Genomic DNA, 18085 nt, shown 5'->3' with positions numbered 1-18085 from the left:
CATTTAGAGACATTATACTGATATTTCTGACGCAACACCGAAACAACCCATTTGTATTTGTAGTGATAGCGATGTGCTGCGACGAGCTGGAGCTCCTTCCATGTTAAAAAAGACATTTTCGCTCTGTCAGAAAACTAACTTTCACGAGTACATTACCGGCAAAGTGATGAAGTCGAATGAGAGTTCAAGGTCATTGTTCTTACGAACAGCGGCTGAATGTAAAGACAACAAGGCAGAAATTGTCATCATCATTTTCAAGATTTCCTTGTCAGTTTTTCTTTTCTTTCACATATGGGAAGAGGTGAAAGTCTAACAGTAGGTATCCTGGTGACAACGGATGTCATTCGTTGAGTTCAAAGCCATAGTCACAATATTGAAAATTTATGGCATCATCTGTAAGAAGCTGTTCAGCAGTTTGATTCGCCTTGCCTGAAGTTCAATGTTTCCTTTGACTGACTGTTTACGGGGTTTTGTTCTCTTTGTTTGTTGATCAGCAATCTCTGGACAAGATCGGCTCAGTCCGCTACAAAACGTCATAAATTGTAACAAGCGATAATGAATCAACAGCATATCTGAACAGGTGTCCGTAGCCTTGGAACCCAAGGTGTTGCTTCAACGTTTACCACATCGAGATCATCTCGCTGTTTGTTCTCACATAATCTCACAATCACATCACGTATTTCGTAAGTTCGAGATGCTTGATGACAGCACGGAATCCAGTTTCGTCCAGTTCATCAACAGAACATCAAGTCACTTTGATGCCCTTAGAAATATGCTTTCTGGTTTTGTGAGTGAGTCGGGGTTTATGCCGCTTTGGGCAGAATTCCAGCAATATCAAGGCGGCTCGTGGATTTGTAGTTGATTAAGTATACCCACTGTATTTACTTTATATGCCCATTGAAATTATCAACGATACGCTAGCTTGAGTCAACAAACCCCAGTAACTATATACTTAGAGAAACCTTCAATGTAAACAGTCTATATTCAAGCGTTAGGGCGCATTTACTTAGGAGAGAAAGCGTTTAGTTTAATGTCGCACTCGGCAATATTCAAGCTATATGGTGGCGGTCGGTAAATAACCGCGTCTGGATCAGACAATCCAGTGATCAACAGCACGACCATCGATCTGCGCAATTGGGAACCGATGACACGTGTCAACCAAGTCAGCGAACCGGACCACCCGATCCCGTTAGTTGCCTCTTACGACAAGCATAGTCGCCTTTGTGGCAAGCATGGGTTGCTGAAGACGTTTCACACCCCAGACCTTCACGGGTCGCATTTACATACTCATTATCACTATATATTAAAACAACAATAGTGTTCTTATTTAGAATCACACCAAAGATACAGACTTCGAGATTGCGGTAGATGTCCCGCATTCAATGACAGTCGTAACATTCATTGACAACAATACAAAATGTATGCAATGAAAGCAATGAATTGTGAATAGATCACCAGAACAAAGTCATCATACCTTAATCCCACCAGTTAAATCAATCACACACCCATATACAATGGAAATAAGACATATTTTGCGATGTTACAGACGTCAACAAATGCCTCCGTGAATGAGTTTGAAGTAAGGTCTCTGTGTGAGTTTAGTTTTACGCCACACTAAGCAATATTCCATCTATATGGCGGCGGTCTGTAAATAATCGAGCCTGGACCAGACAATCCAGATATCAACAGCATGATCATCGATCTACGCAACTGTGTTAGCAACTATGACGATTCATCATCTGTAATGTCTTGGGCATGTTGGGGTTGGACGTGACCACTTTGGCCACCAGACTACGGAGTTGCCATGGCGGTAATAATCGGATAAACATATTCAGTACAACCTGTTCATAACGATTTTAATTCCCCGTTTTGTTATTCAACAAATGTTTTTTATGATAGCCTTCATCACAGGCATTTAAAATTATCACTCACAAAATTGAAAGGAACCCTTCGTGATGGGTAAAGAACTGCATGTATTTGTGTTTCATCTCGCAAACAGTTAACAACAAACCCGCGTTGAACCACCCATGAGGTGAGTGCAAGTTGCTTTGCGACAAGGGCTGTGTCTTGGCAACAAAATTGTATTGCAATATATTGCGGTATAGGTACCGTATTGCGATACGTATTGCGATATATTGGGATCTTGAGTATTTGACAGTGAGTGGCACTAATTATATGCATGTCAATCCCATTTTCTAAATTATAAGTACCTAAACATATATACTATCGTTCTGATAACAGCAATCACAAAATTAGGCTGCACAGTCATGGGTACTGTTTCCCTTTTTATACAATTTATAGTAGTACAGTGTACAGTTTTGCCACTGAATAACGAAGGAAAACATCCTTTGTGAATAAACGTATGTGTAGAGTTTAATTGAAACTATAAAGATTATCACACAAAAAACTTAATATATGTTTTTTACCCATTATACCGGCCCTCAGAAAGAATACTGCAATACGTATTGTTTAAAAAAGCGTATTGCGCTATACCGATATTCCGGTAATACCGTGCAGCCCTATTTACGCCACTGTCCGGAATGATTCTACACGTTCGTGGGTTCCTGTACAGGACAGTTTGGGATGGAGTTACCAGTGGTCGACAGCACGTAAAATGTCCAGACTGCATGTCCAGTGCAGCAGTGACATAATCAGCGATATAACCACGTGATCCTCAGCTGTTGTCTCTTCCGACAAAGACGTACTATACATCGTGAAGTCTACCCCGTAAAGCCCACGTGGCTAAGCGTCCTGAACCGCGAAAACAGGGATGAGGCGATTAGTGTTAACACGTTCGTCCGTATGTACGTGTGGACTAATGCCGGCTAATAGGGTGTCCTTTCACTTAGCCAGATTCTGTCAAAAGACTGGTCTCTCACATAGCCAGAGTGAGATTTGGCTGAGTGGGGTTAGTGTTAGTCCAGATGAGCCATAGTTTGTTTCAACAAAATGCTCAGTGAGTGAGATTCGTCGAATGTGTGTTAAAGTGAGATACATGTACATTGATGGGGTGTTATTTGATTATTTTGGAGGATTTAAGGAAATGCTCATTTGCTGACATTGGTGGCATTTGCATCAAAGTGAGAAACATTATATAATTAGTGATATTACTGACATGATTTTAACCAGTCCAAGATTATTTATGCATAAGTAATTATTATTCCGAGCACAAACATTTAGGCCTCTGGTTAAAAAAAGACGCACATTGTACTGCACGGATAAATTCTGTTCTTGATAAATGGTCACCAATGATGAACTACTGAAGGAGTTACAAATACCGATTATCAAGACAAAATCATTTTTACCCATTACTACTGAACATTGGAATTGCTTGACTAACTCGAGACTTAAACAATCACCGAGTGAATTCACGGATAAGATTACGTCATGTTGTAATGATATAAAATGTTGTTTTAACGAGACATTTTGATTAGACTCCAGCTAAGGTGAACCGTTTAAAACGTGAACTGACTATAAGTATAACGTGAATGCCACACTTACACAAAGTACATTCACCCTGAACCCATTAGTCCTTGTTTTTTGTATCTCCATAACGTTTAAAGCAGGGCATGGTGACAAGATTACCATTTTAAACTTCTTATTACACGATGACGTAGGGAGTCCACTAGCTCCTGCCCCGCGATTATCAGGGTCCGATTAATAGTAGATGGCTTAAGGTTTCTAGTAAGAAAGAATGGTTTTACATCGCTTTTGGTAATATCACAGCTGAGAGGGGAGGGTCTGGGACACCAGAAATGAGTTTCGCACATTGTACCTAGGTAGGGTATCGAACCCGGGCCGTCAGCGTGACGAGCGGATGCTTTAACCACACCTTTAGCATGTATGGATCATCGAGTGCCTTGATTGGGAAATAATCAGTCTCGTTTAAACACGGCAAATAGTGGTGAAAATTAAACGAATGGAAACTTAAAAATCTGTAATGGCACAGCTGTTCTCGAAACTTAAGCACGTCGAACGTAACTGGTAGCATCAACAAATCATAATTTGCATTATATGTCCGTTTGTTGTCTTCCAGAATCATGTTGTCTACAGTTAAGACAAACGCTGGGATCATTACAGGTGCATTCCGTCCGTTATGATTACACGTTCCATGTGGGATCTTCTAGGTCATCGGCCTGTCGTTTACTTTCCAGGTTTGTTTTTGTGCCCCTCATATCACAGTCATCGCACGAGGTGTTTGTTATGGTATCTAATAGAAGAATGTACCGATACACACGTTTTAATTTATCTTTATAAATTCGAACGAATTGGAATTAAGAACAAATGCGTTTTTAAAAAATACTGCTTCAGCAATCAAGTCAAAATGAAAATACAGTAAAGATAGCAAAAGATAGCAAAAGGTGTACATGGTCTGTGTTGACATGATGGGAGCAATGATCTCTGAAACCTTCTTATTCGTTACCCGAATGAACTGAACTTTTTCCACAGTTGTAAGTTTGGGCGTTTTTTTTTCAATGACCCGATCTCTAGAGCGACGATATCTCAAAAGAGTGTCATTCGCGACTCTTGCTCAAAAGTTGCTTGAACATTTTTGTTTTATAGCACTCGACGCTTTTGCAAAGCTTTTGGTTTGTGGCAGATAAATGTGACATGCAGAGGCTGAATTCTGACAAATATCATGTCTGATGCAATTCAAAATGTGTTTTATATCATGCCTTCGCCGGTGTTTGACTGTTTGTGGTGCTGGTGTCACTGGCACAGGAAAAATACGCTCACCTTTCCGCGAACATCTGGTATCATCACTATCATACCCAGATTCCAATACACTTTATTACACATGAGTGAGGGAATGAGTTTAGTTTTACCCCGCTTTTAGCAACATTCCAGCTATATCAAGGCGGTGCACACCAAAAATGGGCTTCACACATTGTACCCATGTGGGGAACTGAACCCGTTAGCCAGCATGACAAATACCAATCTGCAGGTAATCAATTAACTGAATAATCACGATAACACCTATCGACACTAAATAATTACTGTATCGATGGGAGTAATTTTTTTCAGGTAAAGCACCGCGGCAACATTAACTTTGCAATCACAACGTCCTTTGACGAGGTTTTCCCAAGTGTGTTACTAGGTGACACTGTGTCAGCGTTCACATCCTCTGAAGCTAATTCAGTGCAACAATGTCTCGCCTTTGTTTACAAAAAAATATTTGTTCATCAAACAAAGAGATTGCTTGTACTTAAAAAATCACAAACACATGTTATTGAGAGTAGAAAAGTGACACTGATATCAACCTAACTTATGTTAATACAACAATATAAACAACAGATTAAAGCTAATGTAAACACACCACATACCATCATCACTACAATCAACCTAATGTAAAACACTAACTATTCACAAAACAAAACTGATAAATCAAGCAATAAGCAATTGTGGAAATAACGAGTAATACCAATATATTGTACACTGATGTGTGAAATATGCTTAAAATGTGTTTATTTTGACACTATAATCACAATTACCATGCACAAACAAACAAACAAACAAAATCCCATACATTTTCTTTCTTTTTTGCAGTCAAAGACAACCATTGGGTGGTATAAACGTGCTGGTGACGCCTTGGCAACACACACCCGGAAAACTATGTGAACTCAGCCAATAGCTGACGCAGCTGATGTGTCAGGCATACCAGGAAGCAAGACGTCACACGACTGTATTACCATGGCTAAATACAGCTCTCAACCGTGTCTATACACTATAGGCTGTTATACATAAACGGACTAAACAACATCATGGCGAGAACATACAGTAAACCAAAGCATACCAAACTTCCACAACCATTCCAAACTTTTGAGCTTGTTAGTGCAGCTACTTCTCCTCTCAGGGCTTGACCTTCAGTCGGCAGTGTCAGTAACAGCACGCTTTCGCAGCAGTACAGCACATCCCGTTGTGTGAGGTTCATGAGCCTACATGTCACTGACATGAGTTTGGCCAAACTGTACCTGGTTCAAAATGGTAAGGTGGCACTGGAACCATCTTTGAATTTCCGTAACCACCCGCCATTTTGTTCCTGGAGCCTCGCTATCATTACGAAATGCTTCGCGGAGCTGTCCAAGAGTCTCGCTTTCGCTGGTAGAGGCCTCGTTTCCGTTGAGGGATTGATTGGCATATTATGATACCAGATTTATCCCCGGTATAAAATGGCCGGCTTCTCCAACCTAGAAACTAACTGAATATGTTTTGGAGTACTGAATTCCTGGTGGCTTCCCGGCCATATAGGCGAACAGTCCTGTGTCAGGACTAGTAGAGCGTGTGTTTTATTCGCCTAGGTGGTTTGAGATCCTGACGCTGCAGTATGATGGCCGAAGAAGCGGAGCGAGGGGATAGCCCTGGTGGCTCCCAGCACGATCTCGATGTTCAGCTAGGACATGGTCATTTCTTCACTAAGAAAACGTTTCACAAGCCAACCTACTGCCACCACTGCACGGATATGCTTTGGGGATTAATTGGGCAGGGGTATGTGTGTGAAGGTAAGCCAACATCAAGCAGTAACGGCCAGCTTTCCACGTTCACTGGCAGAGCCAAGCATTGCCATTACCTCATTAATTTATTACAAATCCGTTATCAATTTTAATAATATGTCGGCAACGTCTATCGCTTGCTTTCGCTGCAATTTTTGACAGTTATACACATTGTTTAATGTGTAGCTTCTTCGGGACATGTTGAAATGCTGTTCATGTTCAGGAAAAGAGTGTGCAAGAGGGAAAGATGGACTGGTTTGACAGACTCGATCCTTCCTACCCTTTTACTGTAGAGCAGTTAGCCGGCTAGCTCCAAAGCTCAGCTAAATCCCTTATCGTAACTATCCTTGCCAACGGATAAAAAATGATACATTTATTCATGGGTAGAGTGCATGATGTACTAAATGTGTTCATTGTGCTAACGGCAGGGAATGTGAGGTATAATTTCTATTACTGCCTCTTTGCCAAGCCATGGTAAACTATGGGATGTTGAGTGGAAGCAATGGCATATGTGATATATGCATGTGTGTTTTGCAAAGGTGTGTATAGCCTCTCTCCTGTAGGATATTCCTCAATACACACACAGATCATTAGCTGAGGGATACTATTGCATTTACATGCAAAGCTGTTTTAATTAAAGTATTCTGAGTGTGTGCATTGTACTGAATACTCTCTGCTGACTGACTGAATGGCTATATTGATAAACTTGTCACCTGTTGCCTGCCTCAGGAGATTCCAGGTTAAAATTACTCAAGGTAGCCAATGCTCATCATATTCAATGAATAGGTACAAAAAAATGAACCAGCTTGTCAGACCTTGCGACTTGATTGATTGCCCATGACGTTGACTGGGACTTTGCTCGTCATATCAACCACTGGTTTGTTTGTACCAGATACGACTAATTACAGGTATCACTGATATTTTGGAAATATACCTGATGATGGACTAAACAATAGTTACTGTTAAAATGAGTCACCTGAACTCATCTGGCACACACTCTCTTGTTCTGTATGTGAATAAAACATGGACTTTGAACCGTTTGTGTCTTGTTTTACTATCAAATTGTTTTTGTTGACCAATTTGTTTAACAGAGTATGTGTTTGTTAATAATGCATGAATGAAAATGATGTATTGATATCTGTCAAGCAATGAAAAAGAATAGTTGTTTTGAAAAAGTAAGGGAATGTGTTTTTGAGGGATTATATTTGTTATTATTGGTTATTTTAAGAATAAGTGAGCATTTTGTAATACTGCTTTTAGCAACATCACAACAGTGGGATACAAATACATTTCTTTTAAGAATTTACAACAATTTCTTTCCTAGTCAATTCAAATAATATTTTGTGGTGTTGACGATAATTTGATAGCTTCAGCAGTCTGTAGTTCTTTTGTTTATTATGATGTTATATAGTAACAAAAAGAATCTAAATGCTTACCTTCATATGTACATTGTGGGACTTGACTGCATCTTCTAGTGCGTATTTGCCATTTTGTCGAGCATTGGAGAATAGTAGCTTGTGTAGCTGATGAAATCCGCCGTATAAACTTCTCTTCTTATCTATCACATGCATCCATCTTATTGCTTATCTGTTAATCCACAAAAGTGTCTCAACTTTTTTGCTAAGTGCTGTCAATAAAACCCAACAATGGTTGGTCATATGTTGTCACAAATAAGGCATGTTTATTCTCAATGCCTGCATCCTAATATGTTTATCCTTTACAAGAAAATTTGTGAGCAAGTATTAAAACAGAATAGTGGTAAAAAACATTTGTTCATCATGTTAAATATCGGGGTTCAATTCCACACGTAGGTACTATGTGGCAAGCTTATTTTAGGTGTCCCCTGCCGTGATATCTTTGTAATGTTGCTAGCACCAGTGTAAACCTAACTCACGCAGTGTAAATATGTTCACACAATTATTAGCAATGGTAAACACAAGAACACCAAAACTTCCATTTCTAACCAAAAATACAGGTAGGGGCTGACTTTCAGTCTGTTTCCATGGCCTTGGTGACTGAGCTATTTCTACGATGCTGGACCTGTGAAGGTCCAGGGTAGAATATGCCTTCAGCAACCCATTCTTGCTGTAAAGGTGACTGCTTGTTGTAAGAGGCGACTAAAGGGACTGGGTGGTCAGGATCGCTGACTCGGTTGACACATCATTGGTTCACAGTTGTGCAGATCGATGATCATGGTATTGATCAGTGGATTGTCTGGTCCACATAGATGGAATATTGCTGAGTGCAGCATGAAACTAAACTCACTCAGTTACTCACCATGACTCTGATGCCAGGGTAACGACATGTCCCACCAGGTACCCAGTGTTCACCTTAAAGCAGAAACCTGCGTTTTGCACGACAATAGATTTATGTTTCATGCATGATATATTTTTCTACCAGCATGTTTTGCACGCAAAGCATTTTGTGATCTGGGAACAAGTAACTGAACAGTATATTTTGCCTAATGAACAGCTAAATACATAAAGTTTCTCTCAGCTAATTTGTCTTACAAATGATGACAACCTGCCCTGAAATTGTAGGAAATGACGTTTAAATTTCAAAAGGTTTACTGGGGACCCTGTTCTCTACCCCCTCCCCCTCCAAGACGCCAACGCTTTCTGTCTGGGGCATTCTTCTTCTGTGCATGCACACACAAGATTCTTGGGGCAATGCCTTGTAGGAACGCAAAACTGTATGTCCTACCGTGAACACAGAGGTACCCAGTTGCAAGATATATTTCAAACAAATGTTATTGTAGCAAAACGTACTAAATATTAGAGAAAAAGTTGACTGTTATGTTAATTAAAAGCTGGATAGTTAGTAATGGTTCAGAATGAGGGGAAAATGTTCAAAAGGGGAGAGGTTTATGTGTCAAAAAAAGACACATATAGCATAAATAACTGTTGTACAGATTACCAGGTTTGAAATCAGCTAAAGTTTACTAGTACTTGTAAAATCTTGAAACATCAACTACATGTGCAGGACTTCCAATTGTGCTAATGCCATATTGTAGATGCTACAATGTAGAAGATCATTTACCCAGCAGATGAAACTAGATTTAGTAAAAATTCTTAACAATGTCTTACCTTGTTGTAAATACCTGCTTCTTTAGCACATGTATTACCTTTAGAGGCCCATATAAGCTGCTTATCCAGCTAACTGCATTCACTTTCACTCACTCACTCACTAATCCAGATTAGATTACTTTAGGAATATCTATTTCATTTAAAACCTAAATGTTCAGTGATGGATGTGTTTGCCAGCACCATAATCATGCTCTGGCCATGAACACATTGGTAAATGTTCTACCATATGGAGCCAACATGTTCTCATTGAGCTGAATTACTGTTTTAGGCTTTACTAAGTCGAGGCTGTCATGTTTAGCAGCTTGTATGACATGCTTGTGTTGGAACATATGACATAGATGTGACCACGCTTATGTAACCAGTAGGTCAGTATGACATTACAGTCTTCTCACCTGATAGGATTTTAGGCATGAACTGACTCTGAATAAATTAACCTATTTCGTAAACCATGTTGAATGGTTTAAAAGAGGTTTTACCTTCATAGGCTCAATGCAGGAACAAGTACACCTGACCATGCTTATTCCAATTGCATTCTACAGCAGTACAATATTAATTTATGTGACACTGGTGACATACCAGCTTATGTAAGAACTTAAATAAATTTTGGAGCCAGGGTGTGGCCTGCTTCTGTTTTGTGCCACTTAGTTGTCATGTCCGTGTGCTTCTAGTGCATTTTGAATCATGCTCTTGAGTCTTACTCTTATTTCATGGTAAACCTATTCAAGGTCAACTTTTATAGAACCTCACACAGTTGCATTCCTCTGTATGCCCTGAATATTTAATACCAGTATTTTTATACAGGTGTGATATCTTTCAAAACTATGCCCTTGAAATAACTAATGAAGCCAAGAGATACAGGTAGTAGGCAGTCTGAGTACTTTTCGTTACACTCCAATGCCAAGTCTAGCAAAACCAAGTAAGAGGTAGCCTTTGAGATTGACTAGTCAGAACACAGGTTACCAAATTGCGAAAGTGAGCATTCATTCATACCTTTTGAACTTTTACCTTGGAAAGGTTTGTGCCTGAACTATTCTGAATGCTATTTTCCATACGATCGCTACTGGGTAATGCACATGGAGCACACGACAATATTGTCAACAGTGAGTAAACATTCGCTGAAAATAGCGTTTTGTCAATATTCAGAAATGTCAGCTTGCAGAAATGTTACCTAATGGTTACCATGTCATCAGAAAGCCCTAAGCATATGATATATACTGCAGGTCAAGTACCACTGTTTTAGTCATATTTTCGTTTACTAAGGGATCAGTGTCCGTGACTAGCGAATGTTTTAAGTCCCACCAAACCCTAAACACTTGCCATTGTCTGACGGGTTTGGCCTTCTTGCGTTTGATTGGACAGTCATAGGTCACTCAAAGGTTCCCTGATGCAACCTCCTACAAGGTTTTGTTAGTGGAGTTTAATGAAAAGTACCAAGACTACGTTTACTTAGACTGTGGTTGTAGGGAAAAAGTAGCAAGTAGATTCTCTCCATGAAGGTCTGAGGTAGAATAGGCCTTCAGCAACCCATGCTTGCCATAAAAGGTGACGACACATGTTGTAAGAGGCAACTGGGTTGGTTGACACGTCACCAGTCCCACATTTACACCAGATGGATGCTCATGCTGTTGATCCTTGAATTTTCTGATCCAGACTCGATTATTTACAGACTGCTGCCATATAGCTTGAATATTGTTGAGTGCAGCGTAAAACTAAACTCACTCACTCGCTTCTCTTGGATTCAAAACTTTTCTTTAGACACTGCCTTTAGCTGTGAAATTCAGATTGGTTAAGAAACCTTAGTCATTCTGAACTGTTGGGGAGACTAAACACAAACAATGTAACCTATTTTTAATTTTTATCCTTTAAAAGAATCTTGATAAAAATGTTTTCATGTCACTGTTACCTTATTCTGACAAGTAAACTGTATTGTCATTAAAACATTGAGTCTTCTTTGATATGATATTATTAATATTATCACCTCATGAATGTTCTGATATGACAGTTTTCGTATCTGGAAACAAACTATTGTCATATGAAACATAATCTACATATATATGTATGTATATGTGACATTAAGCTTTTACCATAGTCAAAGTGGAAAAGTAACAGTCAGTTTTTTTCTGTCTTTGACAGTCATCCAAACCTTACACCAAACTGTTTACTGTTTCAGTCTGCAACTTTGTTGTACATGATCGATGTCTACGAACTGTTGTGTCAGCTTGTTCTAGTATTGCTGCAAATCTTGTCAAGGTAAGTTGCAGATTTGTTTAATGTTTATTGAAGTATTCTATCATTTCAAGTGAAACTTACTTACATGCTCCACTTTTGCTTTAATCAGATGCTTGAATTTAACTGGCAACACAAGCCAGTTTGTTTGAGGCATGTTGACATTTTGGATTTAGCTGGTTCGGCAGAATTTTTGACGAGTCATGCCGGCAGGGGTACCAAGGTATGTATCGTGGTACAAGTCCTTTGATTCTGTACATGACACATATCATAATGCAGAAAATTGACAACTAGAGCCAAACTTTACAGAAATGCATAGATTTTGACAAAAGTGATTCTGTTTCTGGACACTTTAGAACGGATTTAATAAATGATGGTACAAAAGCTGAAAATACTGTATCTTCTGATCGCAGTACGGTATACTTACCCGAAGGCAAAATACTGCACTTCTACTATTGTTGCAGTATACTGTTTCTCCCCTACATGCAGGTTCCCATGTCTTCCAGTGGGCAAAATCTGCTGGATATCAGGAGACTATCCAGTGCATTTTGGAACCATGTTTGATGGCCTTTTTAAATAAAGGCCTACAGACTGGATAAATAAGCTGCTATTGAAGGTGCTATTTGTTGCTGTTTGAAAGACTGATGATAGTCACAGTGTATGTTTAGTGTACATTAGAAGAACCTAGTCCTTTATACCAGTTCAGTTGATCAGGTTTGTTTTGCTAATGTTCTCTTTGAATATTATCCAAGGAAGAGGATACTAGAATTACAGCAAATGTTATCAGGACAGATTTCAGGATATTTTCCTCATATATTGAACCCAACCATGACCACCAAAAATATGAAACAACTGAAATATGTTGTCAGGGTCTTTCAGTTTTATTGCGCTTTAGTATTCAGTGTATTTCATGGTATTTTAGGTTTTCTCTTCCATGAAATTACAAGTTTAATTGATTTTACCTAAACAAACAATAGTTTCCCCTAGAACAGAAAGTATCTGTGCCAAAACCAAACCCCAGACAGTATTTTACCCATAATTCATTTTATTTCAATCCTCGATATGTATTGACATCAACTGATCTTGTCTTCAACTCTTCGTACTCCCGGCCCGAGTCACTGACTGAAATAATCAAACTTTGTTGGAACAACTCATCAGTCCATATACTACATGTGCGAACTGACCTTGGCTACAGTGACCACAACAGTCAACTACCTTGTCAGTATTAGAAGTTTCAAATTGTTCCAGGTTTCCTGAAGAAGATGCTTTTTCACAGAGGCGTTAATGTTTGACAACTGTCTGCAGTGTATATCAGAGGAGTTGATGTTTGGCCACTGGCAGCAGTGTATATAAAAGGAGTTGATGTTTGACAACTGACTGTGATGTATGTCGGAGGACTTGATGTTTGACAGCCGACTGTGTTGTATATCACACGGCTTGATGTTTGACATCCGACTGTGGTGTATATCAGAGGACTTGATATTTGACCATTGGCTGCAGCATATATCAGAGGAGTTGATGTTTGACAGCTGACTGTGATATATGTCAGAGGATTTGATGTTTGACCGTCGACTGTGATGTATATCAGAGGGCTTGATGTTTGTCGTCTGCCTGTGGTGTATATCAGAATACTTGACGTTTGACCACCGGCTGTATAGTATATAAAAGGAGTTGATGTTTGACAACTGACTGTGATGTATATCAGAGGAGTTGATGTTCGACAGCTGACTGTGATGTATATCAGAGGAGTTGATGTTTGACAACCGACTGTGGTGTATATCAGAGGAGTTGATGTTTGACAGCTGACTGTGGTGTATATCAGAGGAGTTGATGTTTGACAGCTGACTGTGATGTATATCAGAGGAGTTGATGTTTGACAACCGACTGTGATGTATATCAGAGGAGTTGATGTTTGACAGCTGACTGTGATGTATATCAGAGGAGTTGATGTTTGACAACCGACTGTGATGTATATCAGAGGAGTTGATGTTTGACAACCGACTGTGATGTATATCAGAGGAGTTGATGTTTGACAACCGACTGTGATGTATATCAGAGGAGTTGATGTTTGACAGCTGACTGTGATGTATATCAGAGGAGTTGATGTTTGACAACTGACTGTGATGTATATCAGAGGAGTTGATGTTTGACAACCGACTGTGATGTATATCAGAGGAGTTGATGTTTGACAACCGACTGTGGTGTATGTCAGAGGAGTTGATGTTCGACTACCGACTGTGGTGTATGTCAGAGGATTTGATGTTTGACTACCGACTGTGGTGTATATCAGAGGAGTTGATGTTTGACAACCGACTGTGATGTATATCAGAGGAGTTGATGTTTGACAGCTGACTGTGATGTATATCAGAGGAGTTGATGTTTGACAACCGACTGTGATGTATATCAGAGGAGTTGATGTTTGACAGCTGACTGTGATGTATATCAGAGGAGTTGATGTTTGACAACCGACTGTGATGTATATCAGAGGAGTTGATGTTTGACAGCTGACTGTGGTGTATATCAGAGGAGTTGATGTTCGACTACCGACTGTGGTGTATATCAGAGGAGTTGATGTTTGACAGCTGACTGTGGTGTATGTCAGAGGAGTTGATGTTTGACAGCTGACTGTGGTGTATGTCAGAGGAGTTGATGTTTGACCACTTGTTGCAATGTATGTCAGAGGAGTTGATGTTTGACAGCTGACTGTGATGTATATCAGAGGAGTTGATGTTTGACAGCTGACTGTGGTGTATATCAGAGGAGTTGATGTTCGACTACCGACTGTGGTGTATATCAGAGGAGTTGATGTTTGACAGCTGACTGTGGTGTATGTCAGAGGAGTTGATGTTTGACAGCTGACTGTGATGTATGTCAGAGGAGTTGATGTTTGACCACTTGTTGCAATGTATATCAGAGGAGTTGATGTTTGACCACTTGTTGCAATGTATATCAGAGGAGTTGATGTTTGACCACTTGTTGCAATGTATATCAGAAAACTTTATGCTTGACTATCTACTTCAATGCTGTCAACCACTGTTTTGTCTGAGAGTTTATTTCTGTCTGTGCCACCATGAAATTGCCCACTTCAGTGTTGGCAGTCTGGATCTGTATAGTTCTCTGTTTTCAGTGAATGAGATTAGTTGAGACAATGAATGGTATTTGCTGATGCTGTCATTGTGCATTTTGACTGGGATCATTCATTGTTTAGACTATCAACCAATGGATTGATTTCACCAGGTTTATTTATTATAATATTAACAGGCTGCTGTGATATAGCTAGCATATTCCCATTTGTGACATGGAATAACAGTCCCAAACTGAATAAAAATACATGCTACTACAATGTGTTCTGCTTTTACAAGCACACAGTTGATGGTGTGAGTTACAAATGATTATTGATACAACTCAGTGATAACCTTCCATAATATGCAGTGTGAAAGGTCTAACACAGCTTGATATGGACTCAGAGAGTGGCGTAATGTACTACACTGCAACTTTCATTATCATAATTATCAGTTAAGAACAAATAGGCAAACAACTGCAAATGGGCACAGGCTGTTAGCAGTGTAGCAGCACCCTCAACAATACTGTTATTGCAGGTAGGAACACTGCATGGGCTGTAGATGAGAGTAGCACAATTTTACAACAAATAGTATTTTCATTTGTCTTTTGTATTGTTTTTCTTCAGATTGGTGGGATTTTACTGTGATTTACCAGATTGGGGCCCATAGTGCCCTTAACAACAAGGATCCTCACAGGAGGTATTTGATCCTGTAAATGGTTCAACATATTTGTTCAATAAATTTTGATTTTGGCTTTTTGTGGATGTAATGTTTGTGCCAAGGGTTTTGACCGATGCACATTTCTTTGTGTTCCTCAGAACCTAACAATTTATTTTTTCTTTGTACATTTTATATAGTTGTATAGTACATTTTATATAGTTGACGCAGGTTCAACATTTTGTAAAATGCTGGATTTCGCATCTACTGAATGGAAAGGTGTTCGAGCACAAGGATGTGACCCCAGTCCTTGCATTAATTGAGTGTCAGACATGAGGTCAAACCCCACTGTGCCATAAATATTACACTGAGGATGTACATATCAGCATGTGTGTCATACGGTGCGTTTCCAGCGTATCGAAATAGATAAAGTTACATATCAGGTATTACGGCTGCAACGAATACACCAAGTCGCAAAGATGATACGTGTTATGAATGTTGGGTAATGAAAACGAATAATTATTCACAAATACAATATTGTAGTTAAGTGATTGATGCACAATATGAAACGCCCATGTTAACAGTGTCACAGCAATAACCAGTGATCTCATGACTCTCAAATTTGGAATGCAATAGTTATCGTCAACAGTACCATGTGCGGCCTTTGCAAACTAACATGATTTGTTCCACTGGAAGGCTAGTACATATTATGTATTACATATTACTGCATATCTCACATTGGAAAAGAGACATAAGGGTTTAAGTAAAGCACACTCCCTTAAAAAATTGTAAATATTCGTTAATAATTGGTTCTGGTGACTCAGAATAATAAATTGAACTCATGAAGTGCTACTGTTCGATTCTCTGAATATGTGTGTGAATTGTAACAGCCTTAACAGGTATAGCTGCTTTTAGAGTAAAGTTGTGTATTAGAATAGTTTAGGGTAATAGTAGTTCAACTGAATAATATAGTAACTGCTTTAGTACTGCAAACTTTGAAGGGTGGTAGTATACCACCATACTAACTTCATAAAAGCAGTAACATGCAAAAAACAAATACTCATATAGTGGCACAGTTTTTCATTAATAAGCATTTCTATGTATTCAACCCTACAGCTGTTGTAGTGAGAAGCACTGTCTGAATCTAAAGTGAGTGAGTGAGTGAGTTTAGTTTTACGAAGCACTCAGCAATATTCCAGCTATATGGCGGCAGTCTGTAAATAATCAAGTCTGGACCAGACAATCCACTGATCAACAACATGAGCATCGATCTGCGCAATTGGGAACCAATGACCTGTGTCAACCAAGTCGGCGACCCTGATCACCCGATCCCGCCAGTCGCCTCTTATGGTAAGCGTAGTCGCCTTTTATGGCAAGCCTCGGTTGCTATTCTACCCCGGGACCTTCATGGGTCCTGAATCTAAAATACTCTTGGAAACTGTTACTCTGCCTCCCTCATATTTACACAACTGCAAACAGGACATGTCGAAATAACCCACTCCGGCCTAATTGGGCATTCAGTGGGATGTGTAGGAAGATATTCATAAAATCAGTCAAAACTGAAAAAGAATACAAATAGCTGTTGAAAACATTCGGTCAGACTATAGAGGGCAAGTAGATTGCTCAGCCAGGTATGACGACGCAAAGTTGACTTACCTGACGTGAACTGCATGCACCGGCCCCAGGGATCTTCTCAACAATATTTTGTGCTTTTTCATGTGTGTTTGAATATGTCTCATCTACTGATTATCATATTTTGTGTCGGTTTTTTTATGAAATTGATGTTACGCTATGTGAAAGAGTATGTTGGCTGATACCCACAGAAAAGCATCATTCTAATCGTCTCAAAATATACAGGTGGCATGACCACCCGGAGATTGACGTGACAGGATATCATTTGTAAATTGTTATCATACACCGTTTTTTTCCCCAGTTTAATTCCCCAGTTTAATTCCACTAAAGGATTATCATATCTTATCTGATATCTCTATGCTAAAGCCTCACCTCAACCATCGTCTGCAACACCTGCCCTTGTTTTGCTTTTGAGACGACTCCTCCTACCTGTTTCTTTTTGTAGTGATATTGGGATCCCATGGTAGCTACTTCCTTGATAGAGTGAGCATCAAAGTTGTTAATTTTGGCAACTGCTATCGTTTATAATACAGCTAAGTCAGATTTAAAAATGGGCATTTAAAAAGGGCCTTATATAATACAACATCATGCATACTGATTTGCTTACAGCCATAGTCTGTTCCAAATAAGTCACTTTTGACTTTGAAAAAATCTGCATTGCTCATTTCTGCACTAATCTCTCTTCTGTAATGTCTTGTTTTCATATCTCACACTTTCTCATATCAACTACATAAATTGTAGAGATACATGTGAAAGGCGTTTTTTTTCTACTTCCGACAGTACTTTAGCTTTCAGATTGTGCATTGGAAGATTTGTTAGTAAAGTCACTGTGTGATCTGCAGTGAATGCTGTCATACACAGTTGACTGTCAAACTGAACACAGATATTAGGGAGAAATGCCATCTGAATCTAGCTCTCAGATTGTCCACTA

At 39.3% G+C, this 18085-nt stretch overlaps 1 protein-coding gene across 1 annotated transcript in view; it reads left to right on the top strand.

Annotated features, from left to right (window-relative positions):
• Positions 1-6002: 6002 nt before the first annotated feature.
• Positions 6003-18085, top strand: part of LOC137277540 (diacylglycerol kinase theta-like) — a 52839-nt gene continuing 40756 nt past the window's right edge. The window contains exons 1-2 of the mRNA XM_067809321.1: positions 6003-6500; positions 11748-11827. Coding sequence (XP_067665422.1) covers positions 6326-6500; positions 11748-11827 — 255 coding nt within the window. The 5' untranslated portion in view covers positions 6003-6325. The remainder of the gene's footprint in view (positions 6501-11747; positions 11828-18085) is intronic.

The sequence above is a fragment of the Haliotis asinina genome, chromosome 3 (assembly GCF_037392515.1).
Source record: "Haliotis asinina isolate JCU_RB_2024 chromosome 3, JCU_Hal_asi_v2, whole genome shotgun sequence".
Classification (NCBI taxonomy): domain Eukaryota; kingdom Metazoa; phylum Mollusca; class Gastropoda; order Lepetellida; family Haliotidae; genus Haliotis; species Haliotis asinina.
The sequence above is the reverse complement of the archived record's forward strand: the minus strand, read 5'-3'. Positions and strand labels throughout refer to the sequence as shown.